Source organism: Camelus dromedarius, chromosome 6 (assembly GCF_036321535.1).
Source record: "Camelus dromedarius isolate mCamDro1 chromosome 6, mCamDro1.pat, whole genome shotgun sequence".
Classification (NCBI taxonomy): Eukaryota; Metazoa; Chordata; class Mammalia; order Artiodactyla; family Camelidae; genus Camelus; species Camelus dromedarius.
The window spans coordinates 7,601,104-7,627,164 of record NC_087441.1 but is presented as its reverse complement, the minus strand read 5'-3'; the positions used below and the strand labels follow the sequence as shown (position 1 = coordinate 7,627,164).

At 45.6% G+C, this 26,061-nt stretch overlaps 1 protein-coding gene across 2 annotated transcripts in view; it reads left to right on the top strand.

Annotated features, from left to right (window-relative positions):
- FNDC1 (fibronectin type III domain containing 1) overlaps positions 1–26,061 on the top strand; it is a 91,482-nt gene that overhangs the window by 1,613 nt on the left and 63,808 nt on the right. The window contains exons 1-3 of one of the 2 annotated variants that reach the window (XM_064486511.1): positions 22,696–22,910; positions 24,842–24,928; positions 25,360–25,428. The exons of the other annotated variant lie outside the window; for it this stretch is intronic. Of the exons in view, the coding sequence (XP_064342581.1) occupies positions 22,763–22,910; positions 24,842–24,928; positions 25,360–25,428 (304 nt within the window). The 5' untranslated portion in view covers positions 22,696–22,762. Of the gene's footprint in view, positions 1–22,695; positions 22,911–24,841; positions 24,929–25,359; positions 25,429–26,061 lie in introns of those variants that run through there. 2 annotated transcript variants of the gene reach the window in all.

Here is a 26,061-nt window from a genome sequence, read left to right as displayed (position 1 = left end):
GCTGCTCCTCCTTATGCCTTCTGTTCTGTAAATCACTGAGCTGTGGAATGTTGGAGCTGGAAGGCTCGCTGGCACTTCTCTCTACTGTGTTGACGTGGGATTTGCAGTAAAATGATGACCAGACTAGAAGTGGACATAGGAGGGCGAACACATTTTGAAATGCACATCTGCTGTATTTAAATAATAGAATTCTATTATTATGCTGCAGGAGAAATCATGGGGCACGTAATTTATTTCATCTGCTCTCTGGGAAGCCTTCCTGTCTGTCTTGCTGTAATGGCTACAGTCACTGCTCCAGACTTACACTCTGGGTCTTACAGCAGAGCTGTAGACACGCTGCTTCCTCTCTGGCTGAATTAATGCGCAGGCTTAGCCAGCTGCTTGAGTCCTGCCCTCTCCTTTCCCCCAAACCTTTGGCGCCAGAATTGCTGTAATGAAATCACCCAGAACCACATTCACAGTGGCAGACCATCACAGCTTGGGGGAACTTGCCTTAAGACAGGGGTGATCTGCAGGGCGTGCTGAGGATCTAAATAAACCCTTCAACTTGGTGTTCACTTAAAGTGTAAAACAAAATAAGCAAGCGATGCCTCCTCCCTTCCATCCCTGCAGTAAAATACTACGCAACCATTAAAATTGTGCTTGCCAGTCTGAAAAGATACCTTTTTCTAAAAACATATGGAGACACACACACTCATATCCATTTATAGTGGTTATCTTAGGATGGTGATGAGTAATTAAAAATTTTTTTTCTTTAAAGCTTGAAGACCCTTTCAGGGAATCCACAGGGTCAAAACTATTTTCAAAGTCGTAGCAAGATACTCCTTGCCTTTTTCAGTGTTGAAGTTTGTAGCGAGGGTACAAAAGTTTAGTGGGGGAACGCGGGTGCTTTGGTGTGAGGTGCGGCAAGGTGCCATGATGTACCAGTAGATGGGGGACCAGCAGCTGAATCTGCTGCCTTATTCAGGCTTTTGAAGTTGAGAAAGGATTTGCCAGTTTCAATGGAGAATGTCCTTGGTGCAACAGTAAAAACGATTAATTTTACCAAATCTCTACCCTGGTATGCATGTCTTTTAAACGTTCTGTATGAAGATACGGGAAAGGCACTTAAAGCGCTTCTGCCGACGGCCCCAGTTCATTGGTAACCCTGGGGGGAAGCACTGGTGTGATGGTTTGAGTTGTGAGCGGAACTAGCTGCCTTTTTCATGGAACACCACATTTACCAGATAGAATGACTGCAGACAAACTAGTTATTCTGATTTGGGTATTTGGCAGACATCTCAAAAAATGAACAAAGGCAGTCTGCCACTTCTGGTAAAATAATGGCTCGTATGTCTTGCCAGTGAGAAAATTTGAGCTTTCAAATGAAAAATAGAATTTTGCCTAGTCGCCTCCAGCTTCCTCAGCTTGAAAGCTTCCCAAATGCTTAAAAACTTTTCTAACAAGATTAGGTGGTGATATAAATGAATGTGATTTTAAAATAGCATGTTATAAAAATGTGTCAACATTTAGATGTTCTGCATAACCAAGTGAATTTGTAAATCCAAGTGACTGATCCAGTGTTACAAAATCTTGTCTGGCTGAAAGATTGATCCGAAGTGCACAACAGCTCAATGGAGTTTTTTTTTTTTTTTTTTAATGGAGGTACTGGAGATTGAACTCAGGACCTCGTGAGTGCTAAGCATGCACCCTACCACTGAGCTATAACAACCCCTCCCCAGCCCAATGGATTTTTACTGTAACAAAATATGAAAAATTCTTTATATAGTTTCAGATTATACATTGCAATTTACCTTTACGAAACTGCTACTTGATGAGTTTTGGTGTAGTATCAAAGATTTTCCAAAACTATTTGTAAGGGTATTAAAATACTTTCCCCATGTCTGTGTGAGGCCAGATTTTCTTTAGAATGTTCAGCCAAAACAACACACTGAAATAGGTTGGGGGCATAACTGGACAGGAGACCCTGCTGTCTTATATTAAAGAGATTTGCCAAAATGCCATTCCTCTCACTATTTCTTTTGGCTTTGGAAAACAGTTATTTTTTCATAAAACACAGCTTGTTTTGTCAGCTTGTAATGGTTGACTGTTGCTATTTTAAAATGAATTAATAAGTACAGAGTTTAACCTCTTCCTAGATTTAATTTCTGGTCAGTAGATATAGATGGATAAAACCCACATAAATATAATCTCTGTGAGATAATCGTTGATTTACGAGAAGAAAGGAATCTGAAAACAGAAAGTTTGATAACCACTAGTGTAGAGAAAGGAAGTTCGTTCAACATCAAGGCACCTGGGTTTGAATCTCAGTGCTGCATTCACCTGCTGTGTGGCCTGGGCCAGGCTAGTTTCCAGGAGACCAAGCAAATAAGATAGATTCCTTCCACCCCCAGGAGCCCTCACAGGCTTTCCTGTGACCCAGCCTACATGCAGCTCTGTAGGGCTTCCTGCCTACTTCTGTCCTCTTTGAGAGCAGAGGGTGAATATACCCTTTCCTTTTATCTTGTGCATTGGAGCCCACCCAGATGAAAGAATTGTTTTATTCATCAACTGAGCACACAATTCATCAGTAGGAGTTAGAAGTTGTACAGAATTGCGGAAGGACAATGTATGTCCCTGGAAAGTTATCATCAGACTGTTCAGAGCATTATCAATATGTCTACCAAGACCATTCATAGCTCTATTTAAGGCATAAAGGCCCATCCTCTGACAACCGGCCTGGGAGGGACTGAGGAGTGGAGAGGTGTGTTAGTTTCCTATTGCTGTTGTAACAAATTACCACAAAGCCAGTGGCTTACAGCAACACAAATTTGTTATCTTATAGTTCTGGAGGTTAGAAGACTGAAATGGGTCTCACAGGGCTAAAATCACAGGTTGTGTTCCTTCTGGGAGCTCTAGGGAATCCAGCTCTCGCCTCTTCCAGCTTTGAGAGGTCCCTGCATCCCTCGGCTGGTGGCCCATTCCAGCAATGGCATCACTCCACTTCCACCCACACGTCCCCTTCTCTGCCCCTGACCTTCCTTCTCTCTCTTCACTCTATTCCATCGGATGTTCTCCCCATCTCTTGGTCCTTAACTTCATTGCATCTGCAAAGTTGATTTTGCACATGTGAGGTCACATGTTCACAGGTTCTGGGGATGAGGACATGCACACCTTTGGGGGCCATTATTCTGCTACTGCAAAGGGTGAGGGTGGGGTTTGGGGGAGCCTAGACACAAACACTTCAGGAAAGACCCCAGCAGGATTTGCCAGTTAAGGAGCAGGCCTCTTTTCATTGATCCCTATGGAGTTTAGGAATTTCTTGAGTTATAAAACTTATCAGAAGCTTTTATTTCAGTTAGAAAATACAGAGGTGAGTATTTAAAAGTATAAAGATAAAGAAGAGAAAAAATATGTATGTATGTGTATTTTCTTGTTTATCCATAGAATCTTTATATGAGGATACATTCAAATCTGAAACCTTGGGTCCCTTTGGGGAGATCTGGGTAGATGGGGGTGGGAGTGGATAGTATTTCATTATTTCTTTTACCAATTTTAGTAGACATATATCAGAGCACTTGGAATCAGGGAGGTGTTGGTTATACATATGAGCGAATATCCTTTTTTTCCTTCCTTCTAGATGGAAATTACAAAGAAATTGAATTTAAAGAAGTTGAATATAATTTGATTTTGGGCAACTGTGTTATTATTATTACCTCGTTCAGGAAAATTCTCCAGCATGGATCAGATGGTTAAAATTTAGAAATTCTGAATAAGGAATTTTTGTGCCGCTGAGTATTAGGTGACGTCATGTGGAAGACACATTTTCCTGCTAGTTCCTTTTTGGGCTCTCGGCCCGGCGGGCGGCGGCACTTTCCCTCCACGGCCCTTAGAGGGCGCTCCTGGCCTTCCCGCCGAGTTTCCGCCGCCGGCGGGCCCCTCGCACTCCAGCCCCCGTGGCAGGGGGTTTTATAGAGACAAGATTGGAGATTCCTTCACATATTAAGTTAGGAAGGACAACTCATTCATTGAGAATGGAAATATCTGCGAGTTAGCAACTGTCAACTGATCAATGGCGAGAAGAAATCTGAAGCTTAAACCTAAAGCTGGGGTCAGCGGCCCTTTATTTGCTGGGGAGCCCCGGCAGTCTCTGCAGGTTCTGGCCAAAGCGGCAGCCGCTGGAGGAGCCGCGGGGACAGGGGACACTGAGCGGGGGTGCCTGCCTCTTGAGCACTGGAAGTCAGTTTTGACTGAGTTTTGACGAACCTGTCTCTCTCAGTGTCTCCGCTCTGCGCTCAGTGGATTCTTTTTGTATCCAGGGAAAGCATGCAAATTCTAAGGCAGGTTTATTTCTCTAATTGGAGAGCTGCTAATGTTGATTTTCCTCCTGTGGACTCTTACGTGTGGAGCAATGATTAAATTATAACATCATCCTAATCTGTAAAGTACAGTCTGTATAATTCTACGTTCATCTTTACGAGTTCTTTGGTTTGCATTTAATGTCTATTTCACGTTAACTGGCAGTTAGAAGCGCCACGGATGACCACTTCCCTGTGTGTCATTTCCTTTAACTGTCACAGCAACCTTGTGACCTTGGTAACATCCACATCTTACCCTGAGGGAACTGGGTTCAGAGGGGTTAACTGGTTTTCCTGAAGTCAGAGGTGCAGTAGGTGGTCATCCCAGGATTTGGACCCCAACCTCCTGGATCCAGATCCCACACTCTTCCTGCAGACTGGCCGGCTCCCGTGGGTCTGGGCGTTTCCTGTATTCCCCTGTGCATCTCCTAGGGCCGCGGTTTCTGATTTGCTCTGGATGTCCTTCCAAGTCTGCGCATTAGTCCTTTTGCTGTTGAGAAATGATGCTGCCTGCACGGAAGTGAGTTGAACTCCAGTAGGGCTTAACTTTGGAGGAGGCTGCAAGGAACCCTACTCCCTGTTACAGAATAGATTTGGCGTTCGGACGCAAGCAAGATCCTCATTGTAGGAAAGTGCCCTTTACTTACTGGGTCTTGTTAAAACTTGCCCCTGAGGCCAGTGCTCTCTGTTGAGTTTGTTACAAAAAATCCTTCACCCTTTAGTGCAGTGGTTCTCTGAGTGTTTGATCCCGAGGATGGAAGTCACAGCTCTGAGCTGCTGGCCTTGTGTTCTCACCAGGAGCCTCCCGGAATTCACATTTGTGTCTGGTGGACTGTAGAGTCAAGAACAGTGCTGAGAAACATGAAGTGCTAGTCTGTGGGGCCGACAGAGCCCTACCTCTCCCACAGATTGTCATACTGATGGTGTGAAAGTATTTCCAACTTCTCAGAAAAAATGTGTCATTTAAATGTCAGGATTTGTTTCTTGGGGATTATGTCCTGGTGTCCCATCACTTCATCCACCTCACGAGTCCTGACCCGGCCACTCACTGGCACTGTGTGGCCTTGGGAAGATCATAACTCTCCAAGTCTCAATTTTCTCATCCAAAAAATGAGGGACTTGGACTGGAGATTTGGCGAAGGGCCCCTTCCAACTCTAAATTTGCGTGAGTCTCCCTTCAAAGGCATACATTCATTCATTATTCATTCATTCCTTTAGCAAGCACAGGGATTCCAAGTCCAGTAAACACAGTCGCTGTGTGAAAGCATACAGGCCTGGGGAGGGGGTGGGGAGGATACAGTGTGATGCCTGTTAGGACAGTCCCAGGGGACCGGACTGGAGGGTCCGGGACAGTCGTAGCTGAGCTGGGTTTTGAAGAAGGGATGGACATTACTTAGGGAGGAAAGGTGAGGAAGGACAGTTCAGGTGGAGGAACCAAACTTGATGCTGTGTGAAGGCCCAGAGGCGAGAAGCATCATGACACATTTGAGAAAATGTGAGTGTTGCAAGTGGCTCCTGCAGAGTGGCCCTGGGGGAACAGTGGCGTTTGGGCTTGGAGGGTCGGCAGCGGCCGGATCAGGAGGGGCCGGGAGTTTGACCGTAATTCACAGAAACCGTGGCCGCTGAAGGACTGTGTGTGGCGCAGACTGGTTGGAGGTCAGGTGGCCGGCCCAGCGGAGGATGGCGCGGCAGTCGGGCCGGGGGGGCAGGTGGCCGTCCTGTTCTTTGCCTTTGCAGGATCTTTTGCATCTTATTTATTTGGGCCCTTGGGGGTTTCTTCGTTACAAGACAGACCTAACTGCTGTCTTTACCTCCAACTTCTGTCTCATTTGAAGAATCCTTTTGTTCTGTGTTTTCCAAAATGGCTCATATGTTCTAGAGCGATCCATCGTGGAAAGGGCTTCCGGGCGCTGCGGCTCTCAGGCACTCACAGGCGGGCAGACGGTAGACGGAGTCAGGGTAAGAACACAAAACAGTTGACGGTAGTGACTTCGGGGTCGAGGGTGGATCTGTGGAGAGAATTCAGTGCAGTTTCCAAAGGAAAACCCTGTGAGTTATTTTAGGGGTTCCTGGGGTGGGGGGAGGGCAGTAACTAACTTGGATTAAAGAGGAAATCAGTGGATATAGTTTACATAGACTTTTTACAAAGTCTAAAACTCTGCTCTGAAGGTTACTTGAACATCGACTCATTTCAGGGTTGGAAGGTGGTTTCGCCCTGGACAGATGGGCGGAGGGTTGGTCAACGCTGGCAGACGCAGACCGCGATGTGCCTGAGCTGCTCTTGGGAGAAGGATGGATAGTGGGTTCCTACGCACCGGCGCTGTGGCTGGACCTGGTTAGCATCATAATAAACCATCTGAGCCGGGTGTGCAGCCGTGGTCCCTCGTTTGAGATGACATCGTGTTTGTCTGCAGATGCGATCCCACAGACAGTCACCCTGGGCTGGGACCCCCAGGGCCGGGCAGGGCCAAAGAGGCCGGACACCTGAGCAGTGAGGTGTGGCCCTCTAGGAGCTCAGAGAAAGGACCCCAGCCAGGGCAGATGACGGCGGTCCCCAGGCAGACGGGTCCCTGAGAGCAGAGGGTGGGTCCTCTGGGCAGATGAGGGGAAAGCAGCAGGCACGATCTCACGAGGGCAGCACCAACTCATCCTCCCACTGTTTTATAAAATGAAATCCCCTACAGGGAGGGCTCAGCCCCCCGGACCAGTGATGGTGCAGTGGTGTCGGCGTCCCACCAATGCTTCCACTTAGAGAGAGGACCGCGCACGTGTGCCTGTCACACAGGAGCCAGTGCGGCTTATTGTGTGTACTGTGCTTGTTGTGGGTCAGTTTAAAGAAGCTTTAAGTGACAGTTTCTCTGGAGACTGCTCTGGTGCCCTCTCTTTTCCCAGGCATAAGGGTCAGGGCTTTGGACAAACACTGTAGGCGTAAAAGATTATTATTTTTTTAACGGTTTTGAAATGTTTTTATTTTCAGAGAGTTGTAGATTTTCTTGCAGTTGTATAAAATAATGCAGAGAGCATGTGCCTGTCACCCAGTTTCTCGCAAAGGTACCATCTTGCATAGTGCACGGTCACTGCCGGGTTGCCGGCTTGGTGCAATTCACTGATTTTATGCAGAGCTTGCCTGCTTCTCTGTGTGTGTTTCTGTGTAATTTTATCACACATGTAGATTGTGTGACCATTCCATTCCATCAGAAGGACCTCTCCTGATTGGAGATGAACAGACATGCATTACTATATATAAAAAAGATAAACAACAAGGACCTACCCTGTGGCACAGTGAACTATATTCAATTTCTTGTAATAACATGTGATGGAGAAGGACCTCTCCTGCTGCTCTCATTCACCATCCTTCTTCCCGCCTCCTCAGCCCTCAACCACCATGAATCTGTTCTCCATCTCTATAATTTTGTCATTTCAAGCATGTCATATAAATGGAATTGTATCATATTAACCTTTGAGTTAGGTAAAAGCCTATTTTTAAAAAGTACTTATTTTTGCCCATTCTGCTTGAGGTCACTGCAGTTAGCTGGCAGGTGTTTTTGAGTGTCCTGAGATGTTGCGGTGTGTGATTTGGCAAAGCAGGAAAGTACTGCTCTTACCCTGGCCCAAGGCACCTTATCTGGCTTATTGCAGTAACCTACTCACTGGGCCCCCTGCTCCTGCCCTCTCCCACTCCACTCTGTCTTCAAAATAGCAGCACAGTAATTCTCATGACGCATGAAGTCCCAGAACCTTCTCTCTTTCTCAGGTAAAAGCCAAAGCCCTAGGAAGTTTTCAAGGCAACATGATCATCTTTTATACCAGGTCTTCCTTCACCATCAGCTTCAGCTGCTGGGCCTCCTTGCTGTCCCTAATGTGCACCTTCCAGCCCCAGTGCCTTTGCACTTGCTGTTCTCTTTGCCTGAAAAACATGCCATAAACATCTATGGGCAGTCTCTCACCGTCCTCACATGCTTTATGCAATATCGCCTTCTTGGGGCCTCACCTGACCACTCCCCACCATCTAATGATGTCATCTTATCTGTATCCCGCAGCGCTTCTCATTCCAGCTGTATTTTTCTCCACAACCTCTTCGCTACCTGAGAGTTGGTGTATTTCACGTTGGTGTTGCTCATTGCCTGTCTTCCTCTGTGGTGACCATGTGGCATTTTATCAGTTTTGGTCACTGAAATCTCCCCCTTGTCTAGAATGCTGCTTGCAAATAATGGTTGCTCAGTAAATACTTACTAAACGAGTGGATGTGAATTCTTTGATATTAACTACACATGATGCACATGAAATCTGTTTGCATATGTCCACCTCAGGCCAGCAGGACACGTGGGGTTGGTGAGTGTGGGACAGTCCGTGCATCCCTCTCACCTTGACCCGTAGAGTCAGTCAGCACATGAGTTTTGAACCTTGGCTTGTGCTGGCAGCCCCACCTGCTGCAGAGTGGAGCGTTTTATTTACACGGCATGCTAGCTTCCTAGGACTGCCATAAGGAAGGGCCACAGACTGGGCAGCTTTGGACAACAGAAGTTTATTCTCCTGTAGGTCTGGAGGCTAGAAATCTGAAATCTGCAGGGCAAGGGCCTACTCTTTCTGAGACTCTAGGGAGGAATCCTTCCTTTTCTCTTCTTAGCTTCTGGTGGTTTCCAGCAATCCTTGGTGCTTCTTGGCTTGTTGACGTGTCACTCCAGTCTCTGTCCCGTATCATATGGTATTCTCCCGGTGTGTCATCTTATAAGGACACTGGTCATATTGGATTAAGGCTAACCATAGTCAAGCGTGATCTCATCTGAACTTGATTCCATCTGTAAAAGCCCTGTTTCTAAATCACATTCACAGGAGATTAGGAGTTTGGGATTAACAGATACACATTACTATATACAAAATAGATAAACAACAAGGACCTACTGTATAGCATGGGGAACTACATTCAGTTTCTTGTAATAAGCTGTAATGGAAGAGAATCTGAAAATATATATACATATGTATGTATGTGTATAATTGAATTGCTTTGCTGTACACCTGAAACTAACATTGTAAATTGACTGCACTTCAATAAAAAATAAGAATTAAATTAAAAAATCACGTCCACAGGTACTGTGCGTTAGGACTCAGCACAGCTTTTTGGAGGATGCAGTTCAGCCCACAGCCCTTGGCATGCCTGCATACCAGCGCGATGCCTTTTCAGTAGGTGAAGGAATTCACTCAGCTTCCAGCCCTGGGCCCTGGTTGAGATGTGGGAAGACACAGGCTGCATTGTGTGTGTGAACTGTCAACCCAGAGTCCCAAACACCTACACACAGCCAGGGGGCCCAATTCAGAGATCAAGCCTGGCTGGGCCCTCCATTTAATAAAGGAAGCAATGAAGTAGTTAACAAAGATCTTCTAGGGCAAGTGGCTCTGCTCGGTGCTGAGGCACAGGTGGCAGAGGCCTCATAAAGGAGTTGGGACTGATGGGACAATACATAATGGCATCCAGGGGGACACGTGCAGCAGTATAGGATCATCCAGCACTTTCTAGCCAGCTTCAGCCTGCCAGGTGTCGTGTTAGGTTCTGACCGTTTTGACCGATGCACGTAGAATTGTAGGATCAGCAAGAGAAACCGCCACATTTGTCTGAGGACCTTGCTGGGTGGGTACACTTTGATACTGACTCAATCTACACCACCCCCCGAATCTGGTACAATCTGGGATGTGTCACTGTCTTTCTTTTATCTCCGTTGTATTCTCTACTCGAGACTGCTAGGTAATATGACGTGGCGGCCTGGCTCTCCCAGAGTGTCTGATGCTCTGACGTTCTCTGGGTTATGGAAGAGCGCCATGTTCTCTTTCTGTTGTAACACGTGCCCTGGCCCTGCTGTTTTTAATACCGTTTTCTACCCCAACGCAACAATTTCCTTCTATTATTTTTCTGATAGACTGGGAGGATTGAAGCATCTTCTTATGCTTAATAGCTCTCAGAACCCACATGCGTACCTACAGATATCCAGGCAAACCACAGCTAAAGGGAAGAGAAAAGAGGGGCAGGGTACACTAAGTGCCTGGTTTCCCCGGGACCTGGGCTGGTCTTATTTTACAGTTGCATCCTGGCAGCATTTGGACTCTAACACCCAGGAAGGAAGAGGTCTGGGAGACGAGACACAGGCCATTGTCTGAGCAGACTGTGTCTCTCTCTTGTAGAACAGGAGGGTTTTGACTTGGGGTCCCAGGGATGAGTTCCATGGAGCCTGCTGATGCTCTGAAATGGTAGTGAGTTTTCATTGCAGGGAACAACTCAGAGCAGGCTGGGTTAGAGTCACAGAGAGGGTCTGATTAAATGTCTTCTTAGAATTGAAGTCGTGGAAAGCAGTGGCCAGTGCTCCCACTTACGGGAGAAGAAACCTCTAGCAAAGGCCTCCTTGAACCCCACTGATGTTCCCTGATCACCCCAGCCTGAGGAGGACTTCCTTTCCTCACCCTTCTGAGCCCTGATAGTGTTTACTGTTGGTAGCACTCAGCTGATGTTTGATGTCTGACGTCCTTGCTGTCCTTTTCAGATGCCAATAGAGCGCTTGCCTCGGACGACCGAAGACCAGTGTCTTTCTTACACACCTGGGATTAACTCACTTGTATCCCAGTGCAGTGCCTTGCTTAGTGACCCTGTGTCACCCCATTGGGTAACACATTCATAGATGTTTATCTCTGAAGGTGGGAGAAACCTGTTGGAATTTGGGTAGACTGTCTAGTCATGGAGAGACTCAAAGACCATTTTGGACACACAGTTGCTAGGCAGATTGAAGAGAGGAAGTTGGTCTGATGACCCAACTTTCCTTTCAATTCTCAAGACTCTAAAATTCTAATAAACATATTCTGTAAGTATATCCCCCAAGATTGCAGGGAATGAGGACCCATGGCCCACTCTGTGGGAAGAGGGAGAGTTGACCGAGGAATGGGGATCCTGCCGGCTCATCTATTGGGTTGTAGTTGGTGACACCAGCCATCTGTGGCCCTTCTTCCTAACACTGTATCTCACATCCATTGGGTGCTTAATGATTTGCTTTTTCATTTTATTCCTACATCAATCTTTTGAGGGTAGCTATTGAAAAGAAATGCATTAAGTTTGATACTTGTAGAGTGACACTTTGATGGCTTATTTGCTTGGTGTGGGGCCTTTGAATGGGGGTGGACATGTCCTAATTACAAGTGGAGAAAAATGGGCTTTACTCAGCCTTTACTTGACTTGACCCTGATCAACATTTCCTTCTTCCTGAAAATCTCTCCACTTCTGTCTTCCATGATGCAACTTGAATCCTGGTTCTCCTCTTTATCACTAATAGTTCAGGTTTAAAATGTCTTCATCCTGGTTATCCTTTAGACACCAGTATTGAGTCCCATTGGAGATGCCAAGTAGACAGTCAGATGCGCCGGTGCTCAGAGGAGAAGCCAGGATTGGAGTTATGCATTCAGGGGCCATCAGCGTATGGATGGTATCTGCAGTCATTGGACCAGATGTGCTAACTTAGACAGACAAGGCCCAGGGAGTGCACGCAGAGAAGAGGCTGGACCAGAGCGGGGCACTCCACCATTTTGAGTTCTGGCAAAGAGGGAGGAGCTGGCAAAGGAGACCAATGATGGGGAAGAAAAACCAGAGAATAAGGTGTCCTGGAAGGCAGGAGACTGGGGTCAGGGAAGACAGAAGAGGTGCTTCCAGGAGGAGAAGCATTCAACTGGTGTCGGAAGTAGAGTAAGTCAAGGGCCAAGAGTGAGGATTTGGCACCATGGAGTCTTCCCAACATTCGTAAAATCTCGTTCAGTGCAGAGAGCCCATGTGCCCCTGTGGATTCAGCTTCTACTGATGACTTCCAATTTTATTCCTTTGGTTCTGATTTCTCTCCAGGACTCCATTTATTCCTTGTAGTTATAATTACAGCTGAGAGGCAACCAAGTGTAGTAGGAGGAGCATGGTCTATGGTTTTGGGTCAGCCTGGGTTTGACCACTGTCACTTACTAGCTGTGTTCCTTGGAGAGTCACTTAATTCTAAGACTCAGTTTCCTCATTTATAAAAGTGGGGATACCAAAGCACAGTTCACTGGGTTGTTATGGAGATTCAAGATCTAATCGTTGTGATAACGTAGAGCTCTTTAATCTCTTCTGGTGTAGCTCAGAAACTGACACGTGGTAGGGACTCAGTAAATATCTATTGCAGAAGCGAAAATGGCTGGCGAAAAGGAATGAATTAAGTTTGACATTTGCAGAGTGAAACTTTGGTGGCTTATTTGCTTGCTGTGGGGGCTTGCTAGGTGTACAACAAATGTTCATTTCCTCTCTTCTCCTTTACTTCTCTCTCGATTTTCTCCTGGTCACAAATGGCCCCACTGCGAAATTTCAACTTTTTTCTCATCAAGTGTGTTGTGCATTTTTTCATCTTCATTGATAGATTATTTCATCTTCACTGATAGATTATTTGCCAGTCATCACAGTGATTATCTGAAATATTTAAAATTTTAAATATTAAAAAGTTTTTAAAAAAGTGACTATCATTAGCCATCTGGGCTGTCCCTGGGTCCATGCAGTGGTTGGCCTCTGATCACATCTGCCCCATTTGCTCTGTTTCATACCTTCTTCTCCACAGCATTGGCTTGGCCTCTCTTCTAAGGGCATTTTTCAGGGAGATTTTTGAGTAGGATGAGTGGTGATTTCTAGCGACAGTAATGCCCAAGTGTTTAACATAGTTAGACAATGACTTTCACATTTTGGGACAAGGAATGAATTTTCAGGGAGTTTTTCTTGGCTGTCATGTCAACAGTTTATAGTAGGCTGAGTGTAAGCTGGACCAGCAAACAATGGTAATTCTTGAAGAAACTATTTCTCAGTTGTGAACTGAATTTGAAGAATGTGCAAAAGATTCCATGAAACCCTGGAAACTACCGCTTTCTTAAAGGGTCTCTGATGCCCATCAGCTGCAGGCAGGAGTCCCGTACCCCATTCCCAAACCTTTAAGGTGTTTTCTCTTTAAAGTCCCTTGTTTTCTTATTGTTGTCATAAATAAACATATCTATGGAATTCTTCCAATTACATTTCCTTAAACCATTCTGGAAAGCTGGTGGTTTAGACAGGGAAAAAATTCTTCAGTTTTTCCTCTGGAACCATAGTTTTTTCTTACTTGGTCCCGGAATAAAATGGCCAAGAGCTTTCAAACCTTAACTCCTAATGATTGCATTCTGCCAGCTCTCTCGGTTAAGTCCACTCTGATTTCTGGCTGCATCATGTTCTGGTGAGAACTTACTCAAGCCCAACCATACAGATCAATAAAACATTGACATTGTTAAAATTAAATTCCCGGAGTGGATCCCTTAAAAACAACAAACAGAAAGAAATGAGTTAGAGCATCTCTCATATAGAAGTCAAGAGAAAAATGGACTTGTTTTTTTTGGATCCAGAAAGGATGGTATCAGGTCGCCACAGACTGGGCTGCTGATAACACAGTGTCTGATGAGCCGTGGCCAAACAGGTAAGGGAACTGTCTATCTTACTTGGGAGCAGAGAGGCTCTCAGGGACCTAGGGTCTTCCTGTGTTTCTACTCTGCCATCCCAGGCCCACTGTCATTCTCAAGCTGGTCACTTGATTTTCCAAGATGGCTGCTGTGTCTCCAAGTATCAGGTTGACATCCCAGGGCGGGGGAAATGGAGGAGGATACAAAAGGTAAAAAGCACATGACAGCAGATCCTGATCCTTTTACAATGGTTTCCTGGAAGTGGCAGCAGTAACTTCCTCGTCTGTGTCATTGGCTAGCATTAACCACACGACCACCCCTGGCCACAGGGAAGCTGAAGGGCCATGAAGATGTGGTATCCTGGCCTTTGTTGTAGAGGAAGGAGAGGGAGGAAGGAGCAGCTGGGAGTGGCTCCTGGGTACCCAACCCACAGTGGCCCCGCAGCAGTTTCTGAATTCAATGCAAACTGCCAAACTGTTCTTAATTAGTTGGGAAACTTGGCTAGAATGGGACTGACTAATACAAAAACCAACTTGAAAAATCTCAGAAAACATCTTGAGGGAAAAGGCAGATTCATTTTAAGAGTATCCTTTGGGCTTGAGAATTTGATTTCAGCTTTGCCATTTCCTGTTTGTTTTGAAGCAGAATCCCTTGGTGCTTCATTTTCTTGTCCATTTTTGTGTTCTTCTGCTCTGTGGGTCTTCCCCGAGTTGGTGGGGGGCGGGGGGAGAGGAGAGAAAGAAGATAAGGAAGGGGAATAGAGTGAGGAGAACTGTATGAACAAATATCCTGGCTTTCTCTCCCTTCTCCCCTAAATACAAACAACCTAGAATCTAGAACATTCTAGGAAAACTCTGCCCATCGGAAGCCATTAACCTTGAGGTGATGGGAGAGCATTTGAATGACAGCCTTTGTTTACCAGCATCACGGAACTGTGGCTATGCTGAGGGTGCAGGTGGCCTTGGATGGGAGGCTGGGGGCCAGCTACTATGGAGAAGGGAAGGGGACAAAGGAGGAAGGGCTGCCTGAGTGGCTTTGGGCTCTTCCCATGTTCCCGGTGGCCTCAGGCATGACCCATTTGCATGCAGCCCCCAGGGGGAGAAGTTCCCTGAAGCCAAGTGTGAGGATCACCTCTGTCCAGGACAGGAGGCCACCTGAAACTGGCCCAAGGTGGAGGATGTTTGCACAGAATTGGATGAGAGTGTGGTGGCGCTGACCATCTAGAGAGGTTGGAAATGGACTTGGACAAACTCTACTTAAAGATGAGCCAGTGGCTCGAGTTTTGAGACTTGGATGTCTTCACCATTTGGCTTCTTTGAGCTGATGGAGAAAAAATGTGATTCATAATTGTATTCAGTGACCATCTAGTGCCCTTATAAGCACGTTGGCATGTAGTCCTGTGAATCTGGCCTTTTAGTCTGAATAAAATGATGCTTTGTTGTTATCAAAATACTAGAAGATGCCTGAGGGGCTGGGGATGTGGTGGGAACTCAGGTCTAGCAGAGGCCGGGGTGAGGTGAAGGGGAGTACACACTGGGCCCAGTGGCCCCTCTGGTCATTAGAAACCCTGTCTGGCTGCTCCAGCCACACCCAAGAGCCGCCTGGGGCATTTGGAATCTTCCAGCTTCTCACTCTGCTCAGTCCCAGCCTCACCAGGACATATGACAGGACATACTTGCCATATTTGGGGGCGTGGGGGTAGAATCCAGTAAGTCACCATGACCTGGAGAAACTGACTGGGTTTTGAGGAATGTGAACCAGGGTTGAAGTCTGGAGATCCTGGCTGCCCTTGGTCTCTGGAGGGACCCGGGGCATCTGCTGGCCTTGGTGTTTCTCTCTGTGTGAGGACGGCACCATGTGGCCCCCCTGGTGGGGTCAGAGGTTCGTTTGCACGGCTCTGTCAGCTCCCTGGAGTGTTTTTTAAGTTTCAAGACTCCAAAGGCATAGCATTTGGTTTCCTTTTTTATGCACTTATCCTAAAGGACCACACCAACCGTGGAGAAAGGTTTTCTTGAACTCCACACGTATCGTGAAATCTCAGAAGAGAAGCCAGGCCATTATTTTAACACTCAGTCTCTGTCTCCCAAACCGAGCTTTCCAGGTGGAAAACTCGGTCAACTATCTAAATTTTACTAGGGTCGGTTTTACCCCCACAGTTAGTTGTAAAACACCACATACCTCCCCTCCCTCTTCTCCGCTTTTTTTGAAGGGAAGGGTCATAACTGTATGGCAAATGTCCCTCCAACATCCATTTGAAAAATCATTTAAAACTCAGTCACTCATTTCAGTGTTTTGCCCGCACGTTGCCAACCATCTGGCTGTTTTGACCTTTCTGGATATTCCTGAGCTGTCTGATATCTTATGGATAATAGCTGAATTTTTCCAAGTTTCCTCAGAATCTTAGTCACGGAGTCATATACCACATCGCTTCCTCCGCCAAGCTACACTGCAATTTCAGTCTATCCTAACCTTTTCTGGCATATCAATTGGATTTTTGGTCAAACATTTGTGGCTACACTGAGATCTGTGTTTTCTTCATTTCAGAGTCTGGGAAGCATTTGGCGGTTTTCAGTGGAAAGTAAAACTTGAATTTCAAACAAAGAAGAAGTAGAGAGACTTACATAAACATGAAGGTTTTGTTGCATTAGAGAGCAATCCTGGGTAGACTTAAGAAATAATTTTAGCATTTGGGGATTTTACAGGACTGGTTTATTTCAAAGGCTCTTAACATTCCTTTGGGGGTTCTCGCCTTAACCACGGTTGTCCCCGCACCCTCCTCGGCCACGACCCGCCAGACTGGGTGGGCTTCAGGGAGCCCTGGGCTAAGAGTGACAGCTATCCCTGACTGCTATTTGCTTTCATTTCTTTGGGTGTGTCTGCACTGGCAGCCTTTTGTGACCAAATGTACTGGCTGCGGGGGTAGCTTCAGAAAGTTATTTTTGACTTCCATAGAAGATCTTGATTAATAGTCTCTTAATCCATTAGGCTCTAACTGCCAGTGGCAAAAACCCAACTTGAACTAGTTTAAATCCCAGAACTCCACGGCTTGTGGGACTGCACATGGGGAAGGGCAGGCGTTGAGCTGGCCACAGTGATGCCTGGATCCAAGGCTCTGACTGCCCCCAGGCTCTCTCTCCATCTCTGGTCTCATCACCACCAGCATCACCACCAATTCTGGGATTGTCCCTTCACAGCTTCATGATGGGAGTGCAAAGGCAGTGCCCAGGGTCCAGCTCCGATGAGAATGATTCCCGTGGAGTCTCCTGGGCCGGGTGGGGTCACGTGACCAGAGGTCTGTCACCAGAGGATTGGAGGAGACTTCCCAGGGAAGAGAAAAACAGTGCGTCCTTCACAAGCACATTTAGGATTTGTTGCCTCCTAGGGATTTTAGGGGCTTGGGACTCTTTAGGAAGGTGGGCAAGTGGGAGACTTTGGACGCAATTATTTTTAGTTCAGGGAACCCTGAACTTTCCTTCTTGTAGTCTAGGAAGTAGCCCTTGGCGGAGACCCCTTTCCAGGAACGTATTTATTTTTGGCCCTTGTGGATGCGCCGGTCCACTTAAGGATGGGCGGGCAGTGTGAACCAAGGGAGCGAGTTTCATTTTGAACCTGTTCAGTCTGGAACTCACATGGGCCTGTCGAATAGGCAGTAGGGCCTTTCGGTCTGGAACGGTTAGGTGAGCGCTGGACATGAGGAAGTCCTCGGCTGTGCTGGTATCAAAGCCAAGGTAGCACCTCACGCTCCCCTCCCCAGAGCCATCCTGGGAGGGGTCTGCCTGACTTCCCTGGAGGCCAGGCTGGTTTTCCCAGATTCCTTAGGCCCCTTGGGAGAGGGAGGGAATTCTGGAGGTGGGGGATGAGCCCTTGAACAGGTCTGTACCCTAGGCCTTCAGGGGCTGGGATAGCCGTAATTCTTCTCCAGACTTAGCTTTCATCTTGACCTGTAGCCCTTCCTCATGGACCAGGCTCCCATGGGAGTCTCAGAATTGAAACAGGACACTGGGGAGTTGTCAGGATCAGCAACTAAAGGTTTTCTCCCGGAGTTAAGGTGGAGCTCACCAGCTGGCTGCCAGTGGACTGAGTCTGGACTGAGTCGGGGTGTGTGTGTGTGTGTGTGTTTCCTCATATAATATATTTTTTTAAAACTTAAGTGAATTAGTGTAAAATTGGGAGGTTTCACCTTAAAACCAGGATTTCCAGCTTCTTAGAAAAGCCCCAGAATATCAGAAAATCTGGGTCCTGAATTCCTTTTTGTCAACAGGTGCCTGAAACTAAATTGTGCCTTCAGGCAGAGTATGTCTTCACTTGTTTGATTCATCTTTCTGGTCGTTGGAGGTGCTTGGGTTGGAGACCTCAGTTGACCTCATTAGTCTAATGCCTCCTGACATACTTTCCTTCAATCCATCAGCCGTTTAAGTGAGTATTGAGTGTGTGGTCGGTACCCGGTGCCCAGAGAGGTGCGAGTAGGAAGGTGGGGGGAGGGACAGGTGAGGTATTGTGCCCCCTCCACCATGATAAATGGGCCCTGGGAACCTAGCTCCGGACTCAGTCTTCCCAAGTGTGTTCATCAGCCCTGGAGGCCACTCGGCAGACCCTCCAAGGACAGACAGTGCAGAGCTGTCGCAATCTTGGAATCCATCCTTGAAGAGATACAGGTCTGTATTTTCACCCTTTAACCAAATTGACCTTCCAGGGCCCTCTAGGATAAGACCTGGAGTTTGGAGCTAGACCAAAGTAAGAACTCTGGGTGCTGACTCTCCCTGATTTTTTTATTCCCAAACAGACCAACAGAGGTCTCATGGGAGCCATTGCATGGAGATGTCCAGCTTGGCAATGATCAGGTATCTGAAATCTCATCAAAATACCATTTTGCCACTCCAGAGCTGGTAAAATATTCTTGAATCTGGATGAGGTTTACTGGTATGAGCTGTGGCAATGACTCTGTCGTGGTATGAAATTGCTTGAGTCATAGCAGACTCTGCTGGCTGCTGCTCCTGTCTGGAGCACCTTACCATCTGTCTCCATTCAAAGACAGCCTTGAGCAGGGGGAGATGGGGGAAGACACAGACAGGAAATTCTTTTTACTTAATCTAACATCCCTTAGGCTGCAGCTTGAGCTCCCTTCCTCATTTTGCCTCCTGTGGATGCGAAAACAACTTTTCACAGCCAGGACCTGTCATGCATATTCTGTGAGGTTACCTCCCAATGTTCCCTGACTTGGGCCATGGAATTCCTATCGTGTTGACTTTGGGTTCATCCTTTTTCTCTTTGGAGAAGCAGTTCATGGGACACATAGCTTTAAAGAGTGTACCCCGTGTCATCTTCATTAAATGAGAATACTGAAAACTCTTACAAAAGGGTTATAGACTTCATTTCCCTAGCAGAGAGGATGGTCTGTTCTGATTTTCTAAGAACGCTTAAAAATCAATAAGCAAAGATGAACACCCTTTGTCGTGTTATGCTATGTTATGACGTGTTATGTCAAATTTCTGCTACCAGAATGCTAATCCTGAGACACAGAACCCAGAATGCAGGCTGCGGACCCTGAAACCAATTTCACACTCCTTAGGTCTTTACTTCACATTTAAGGAATGAAGTCATGAGACCTACAAAACGATGGTCAGGAGTAGAGCAAACTGTCATGTTTCTAGCCCTAAGAATATCTTCTGCCAAGTAATCCAAGTTCATACACATTGGTCTGTGCCTGCCTGGAATGGTCCTCCCGTGGACGGAGGCTGGTTTGGTGAACTCATGCAGATCTAAGGCATTGGTGTGTGAGGGGTGGGCCTGAATGACCACACGCTTCCTTCCATCTGACCTTCCCGTTCTTCTTTCCGAGCAAGGCAGGGATGCTGTTCACTGGGCAGCATCTGCAATGACATCAACTTTAAGTGTCAAAGTTGATGAGAACCCAGGGAATGAAAATATCTCTTCATTAAGTCACTGGAGTGTTTAACTGGCCCGAATTGTGTGTGTTAGGGAGTGGGGTGGGAGGAGGGGTTATGGCATATTGCTCTAAGGCTTTTGGAGAACCTTAAATTCAAGATTGATTTTACAAGGAGATTGACCCGAAGGCTCCCTCTAAGGGGTGATTTCAGGGTCCCCACTTTATGTTCAAAAACCACCTTTATAGGTAACTCTCTAAGGCCTAAAATGTCACAAGTAGAAAGTTGTTCGTTTGGCTTGAGATTTTGTTAGAAAAATGCAAATATTGTTCACTTATTCCATTCCCTTCAGAGAGAGGGGATGAGGACAGGCAGCAGGATGGGCGGTGACTGTAGGTGGATGCGGGGTGACCCCCGAGGGGAAGTGGTGCCAGAAGATGGGGTAGACGGTTGGCCTCACAGTTGGTTTTAGGATGCTGGTGGCTTACTAAATTCATTTTCTATGGGTATGGTCATTGGTCATTTATGAGCAGGGACAGATTCTGAGAGTCTGTGAGCTGTGGGAAGAGCCAGGCTTTGGAAGTAGACACAGCAGGGTTTGCATTTAGTTCCACCCCTGCTACAGCTGTGTGACTCTGGGCAGTTCTCCTAACCTCTCTGTTCCAGGCCTTGCTTTCTTCATCTGGAATACTGAGGGAGTAAATAGCACCTCCCAGGTTGTATGTGTGAAGAGGACCTCATGCGATGTAAGTCTGAGTGCTGAGCACCGTGGGCGGCAGGTGGTACACACTCAGTAGGCCCCCCTTTCCTGTCCATCGCCTTCTCCCGTTTTTATATGCTTTAGAGTTGTTTTACGCCATATGGCCTTTTTCTTCGCGTGTACTTGCTGACTCAGGCAGCTATTGGGCTGAGACCCAGTGATGGTACTTGACCATTGTTAAGAGGAGAACAAACAGACTCATGCACGGACACACTTGGAGACTGAAGGGTAAGTGGAAGGGAATGGTGTCCGTTAGTTTATGGTGACCCAGGGGTAGTTGCCTCTTGGCCTTTTTTAATTTCCTTATCTTATTGGAGCTCCTGCAGGTTTTGAATGTCCCCCTTTCTGCGGGGCTGATGCAACCGTTAGAACGCGATTCTCATGTGAGTTGGAAATTATTCCGTGATGTGTCTGAGGACAGACGCACAGCAGGGAGGAGCAAGGAGCTTGCTTAGAAATTTCCTCTTTTCAGATATCAGTTGTGAACGTGTCATTTTCAGGCCTCGGTGGTTGAGCGCTGATTGAATCACTTACGCCCAGCAGAAAATGTGATGGCGTTTGGGTTTCCCAAGTCTCACGTTTCAGACTATCTGTCCACGACTGAACTTCCTGAAGGGAGATTTGGAATTGAACTGCAAAGAAAAGTGTCAGTCATGCATTCATTCATTCATTTTCTTCCTTGGGAGAATCACCCAACCATAGCTTCCCTTCCTGGTTTCGGAGACCTTGCTTGGCTTCCAGCAACCTTTTGGGTAGGGTGAAATCTCAGATTCCTGGAAGTGATTTCTGCAAACAAGGATTGCAACTCAAAACGGTCAAACACATGACAGAGAAGGAGGAGGGGGTTTTGTAGAGCTTTGGGAGAAATAAAGGACACTGAGGAAAGGGAACCCCAGGTCTCTGGCAAAGAAAATCCTGTGCAGTTTCTTAGGAGCAAAGAAGGGTCTATGAGAAACATGGCAGAGTGGCCATGATGCCTAATTTTAAATATCCAGACACTCACTAGTGTGCTGTCTTTCTCATCAACTCATCTCGGGTCGGCAGGACCCTCACCTCGGAAGCTGGGGAAGGAGTGCTTTGCGGGTTTTGGTCTGGGCCCATCTTCTGACGTCACGCTTTTGTCTCTAAAAAGGACATTCTTTTCCAAATGCTTTGAAAATTATTATATTGACACTCTGTTTTTTCATTCCTTGGATTCCTCTGGTGGGGTCACAGGAATTCTCTCTTTTTCTTATCACTTTACTCCTGAGGTGGTGGGGTAATTTTGGCAGGAATAAGTGATGTATTTTAGGATCAGCCATACTTACGTTCAGTATTTTCATTCAACGTTACAATCACATACTAACCAATCCATGTGTTATTACAAAACCCTCTCCTTTTCTTTTCTTCTATGAGAGTCCAAATTCATCTTTCTTAATGGTACTAAGTTTAAAGGTTTCTAAAGCCTTGCATCATTGAATAATCAGTTTCAGGCCCAGGTTGGCCCCCAAACTGTTGCATGACTGTTTAGCATGTATTTATGTTATGTTGCATTGCAATATTAGTTACTTCATGAGCTGAGAGATTTTGTTTGAAAAAATGTTATGTTTCATTTTGGTTATTTTTGAAAGTCAAGAGTACTCTCTTGGCACCTCATAATTGAAGCTAAAAGTGTAATTGTGCTTCTTAATAATTTGCCTTTCTTCTTCTGGGACAAGAGATGGAAACATTTAAATTAGCTACGTGCAGTACTTTCTTTACCTCCTTTTTAAGGTGTGGATGATCTTGGTTTGCTTTGTGAAGTGAATGCTTCAGTTACGTCATTTTGTCTAGAATGGGTGTTGTTCCTGATCATGAGAGTTTTATGTTATTCCTCTCAGAGCTGTTTTAAAGATTGTCCAGCTGTACCATGCAGGATATTAAGAATTTATTTAATGTACAAATGCTTCTGGAGAATATGTCAAATTACTATGTGTTAATCTTGCACTAGCAAGGCAACATCATCAAGCCGTAGAACACCTAGAGTTTATTTTGATTTGTTTCACTTTTGTTTTAAATTTGCCACCCACAGTTATCCGAAAGAAATACATAAAAGCTCATGGGTTTGGTATATGTGTTTTTCCTGTCATGTTGTAATGCTGTCCAAACATGACAGCACTCAATGTCTTTAGGAACAGACAGATTGAAAGTCATTTGCTCTTTTGCTAACAATATCAGAGACCATTGGGAAAAAAAAATTCATTTTCCGAATCTGCCTGTTAGTTGATGGTTGCGCTGTTTGCATAGCTGACCACCCACTGAAGCCAAGGCACGTGAAACTGCTGTCCACTAAAATGGGCCTGAAAGTCACGTGGGACCCACCCAATGATGCTACCAGTAGACCCGTGGAGCATTACAACATTGCCTATGGGAAGTCACTGAAAAGTCTTAAATACATCAAGGTGAATGCGGAGACACACTCCTTCCTTATTGAGGATGTGGGTAAGTGAATCTCTGGTCTTGTTCCCAGTCAGAACTAACTGTACACCTACGTTCTCCTGCTATGCTCAGGGTGACTATTTATGAGACAAAACGTGGCCAGGCTTAGGGTACCAGCGGGTTCTTTAGGTAGCCAAGGTCAAGAGGCTGGTAAGCAACAGTCTTCATCTTGCCCATGGGCTTCCCTATCCTGCATTTGAACTGAATCCCCTATTCCTGGATCTCCCTCCAAATTGATGTAGGAAACAATTTTTAGTTTCTGGATGTGTTTTTGGAAAATACGTTGATCCTCTTTTATCTCACAGAGACTGGACTGTTGGACAAGTGTGCAGCCTAATCCTGAGATGTCTAATTTATAAACCATTTTGTACTTAGGGGTGACTCTGGTCATATGTCCCTGTTGGTGTGTGTGATGTGGCCTGCTTAGCCACATCTGGTTCAAAGGTATAACATTTCTCCCCATTAAATATGATCCTGGAAGTTTGGGGTATTTAAAATTTTGCCTAAATATATTTCTTTAGAAGTCCAGGTGCAGCTGGTTTTGAACTTAGGCTCTGAGCTGCCTCCTATGGACCCTCTATCTTCTGCTTTTTTGGTCCCAGTAGCCCAGAGCTCCACTGACTCTACAATCATCTCACGATCCAACCTGAAGATGGTTGTTCCAATTGTTGCAGAGGAGAAAAACATGCAAAAAAAGAGAGCCCTAGAACTCTCTGAAAAACAAACAGTGCCTCCCAAGCAACTTTCTGATGAGTTAACTGGACAGAAGCAGAGACACGTGGATTAAATTTCTTTGAAATACGAATAATCTCAGAGCCAAGAAAGTGCCTAGCGAAGCATGATTTTGCTTTTTGTCTGAACCGAGAGCATTTCCCAGTTGGTCCGGCAAGTTGAGCCCAACCCTAGATGCCCCCAGGCCCAGACAGAAGTCAGAGCAGGCTAGGGCAGAGCGGGGGTCCCAGATGTGTTGCTATGCCTGGGCTCCTGGCTTGAGAACTGAAGTCTTGTTAAAGGAAAGCCTCTCACTTTGAGATATGCAATTATCATTATTGCCTTTGACAGAACTAACTCTTACCTCTCCAATCCTTCCTCCCCTCAAATGCCCATAAACTTTCATCTCTTCAAGGAATTGGCACCTTTGCTTACCTTTCACAAGACAGTGATTCATTTTGAGGAAAACCAGCCCTACTAGAGTTTTGCTCTTCAAAGCTGCGAATTCAGAGTAGACTCACTTTCTAACATGGCGTCTTGGTTTCCATTCACATCCCAAAACTTCAGGAGCTCAGCCCAAGAGATCTTCGCTATTTGACCTTGACCCTTAGATGCAAGTCAAAAAGTGGAGCCCAATTATTTCAAGATTAGCATTTCCAAGATTCCGGGGGATGTTTTTCTAGATTTTTGTTGAAATAGTCAAAGAAAACATGCCCACATAGTAAGGAAGATATTTCATTGTGAAAAGAAGAAAATCTCATGAAGCTTTATTTACTGCAATGAAGATTTCAAGTGTGCTAAGTTTTATGAACTACATTGAAATTTTCTTACTAGTTTTTGGAGGTTTCCATTTGGAGTTTCCATATTATTTGCAGTTACCAACACTAGGTTAAAACAACTTTTTAACGGACAGTGCGTGACTGTTTCCTACATTGATTTCACATTAAAAAATTCAGAATCTTTTTTCATTGACTGCTGATGAGTCCAGGTTTATTACCCATGTCATGTACTTTGTACTAAGTAGATTTTGTGTTAGGTGTATGTCAATTGCCTGTGAGGAATGTTAGTGATTTTGATTAAAGAAAAAAGAGAAAGCGATAGTTAGACTTGTCACTTAATTTGGATTTTTGTATTTGGTTATAACTGGTATAAGGAAGACAGTGAATTAAGCTGTCATTCTTGGAGATTTGAAACGGTGGCTTGATATAAACCGTGTGTTTCAGAGCCGGGGGTAGTGTACTTTGTGCTGGTTACTGCAGAGAACCGCAGTGGAGTGAGCCGTCCAGTTTACAGAGCTGAAAGCCAGCCCGGTAAGTCCGAACTAGAATTGGAGGATGTGTTTTTGTTACTTAGATTGGGAGAAACGTCCCTCCCTGCTTGTTCGGGTCAAGACTAATTGTGAATCACTAACGGGTTCTCGGACAAGAACTGTTTAGATTTGTATAGTAAGCTGAAAGATTGAAAACCAGGGGTGCTTTATCCCTTCTTGTAAAGTAATTTTGATGTAGGTTATGAGCATTTTGTCTTAAAGTTTGGAGTACTCGCTAGAGTAAACCACGTATAAAAGACCAAAAATATGTGTTGTCCATACAGTTTAGGTGCCTAGACACTAATATGGCCTGAACAGATCTTTCTGAAGATTGTTGAGAAGACCATTGAAATATATATTAGGGATGCTCTGAAATGTGGAAAATCCGATAGTCCTCCTTTCTAACTATCAAGTTGCATTTTCCTAATTTAGGAGGTGAATGGATCAAGATTGATGGTTTTCCCATTAAGGGTCCAGGACCATTTAATGAAACCGTCACAGGTACTATGTGCTCATTCGGTTCATGTCTTCACTGAAGCACCATCTCGAAAGAGGGCTGTGCTTCTGTCACACACACGTGCTCACAAACCTTCATGTAGTGCCCATCGCTAAACTAACTCACCTGCCGCACAGTTTTGGTCGATCTGCTCTGCACTTGATGGACCAGGCTGCAGCCAGTGTCGCTCATTTCTCACCGCTCTCTCATGTTCTGGTGTGGGGACGTGTCTGCGTCTACATCGGGGGATGCTGTTGTGCTGTTAACAGGCAAATATGGTGGTTGAGATGGCAGTCTTGGCCCAGTGAGGATATTTACAGCTCTTCTACCTGTGGATGCATAAATGAATGGGGCCACCAAACAGTGGCTTTTATTAGCTAATATGCTGCATCAAGGCTTCTTCTCTTTTCTTATCCATGGGATATTTTGGCGACGTGTTAGATATCCTGCCTTCCATCTCTGCTCCATATTTGTATATACGTATGTTTTACCATTTGGATGTTGATGTTGTCTGGTCATATTGTTTTATTTGTTGAGAGAAGTGTTGACATTTCTTGTGTGTTTCTTGAATACATTTAATTAATGGTTAAAAAAGAATGTAAACTATAAGCAGTTATTTCAGACAGTGGTTGGATAAT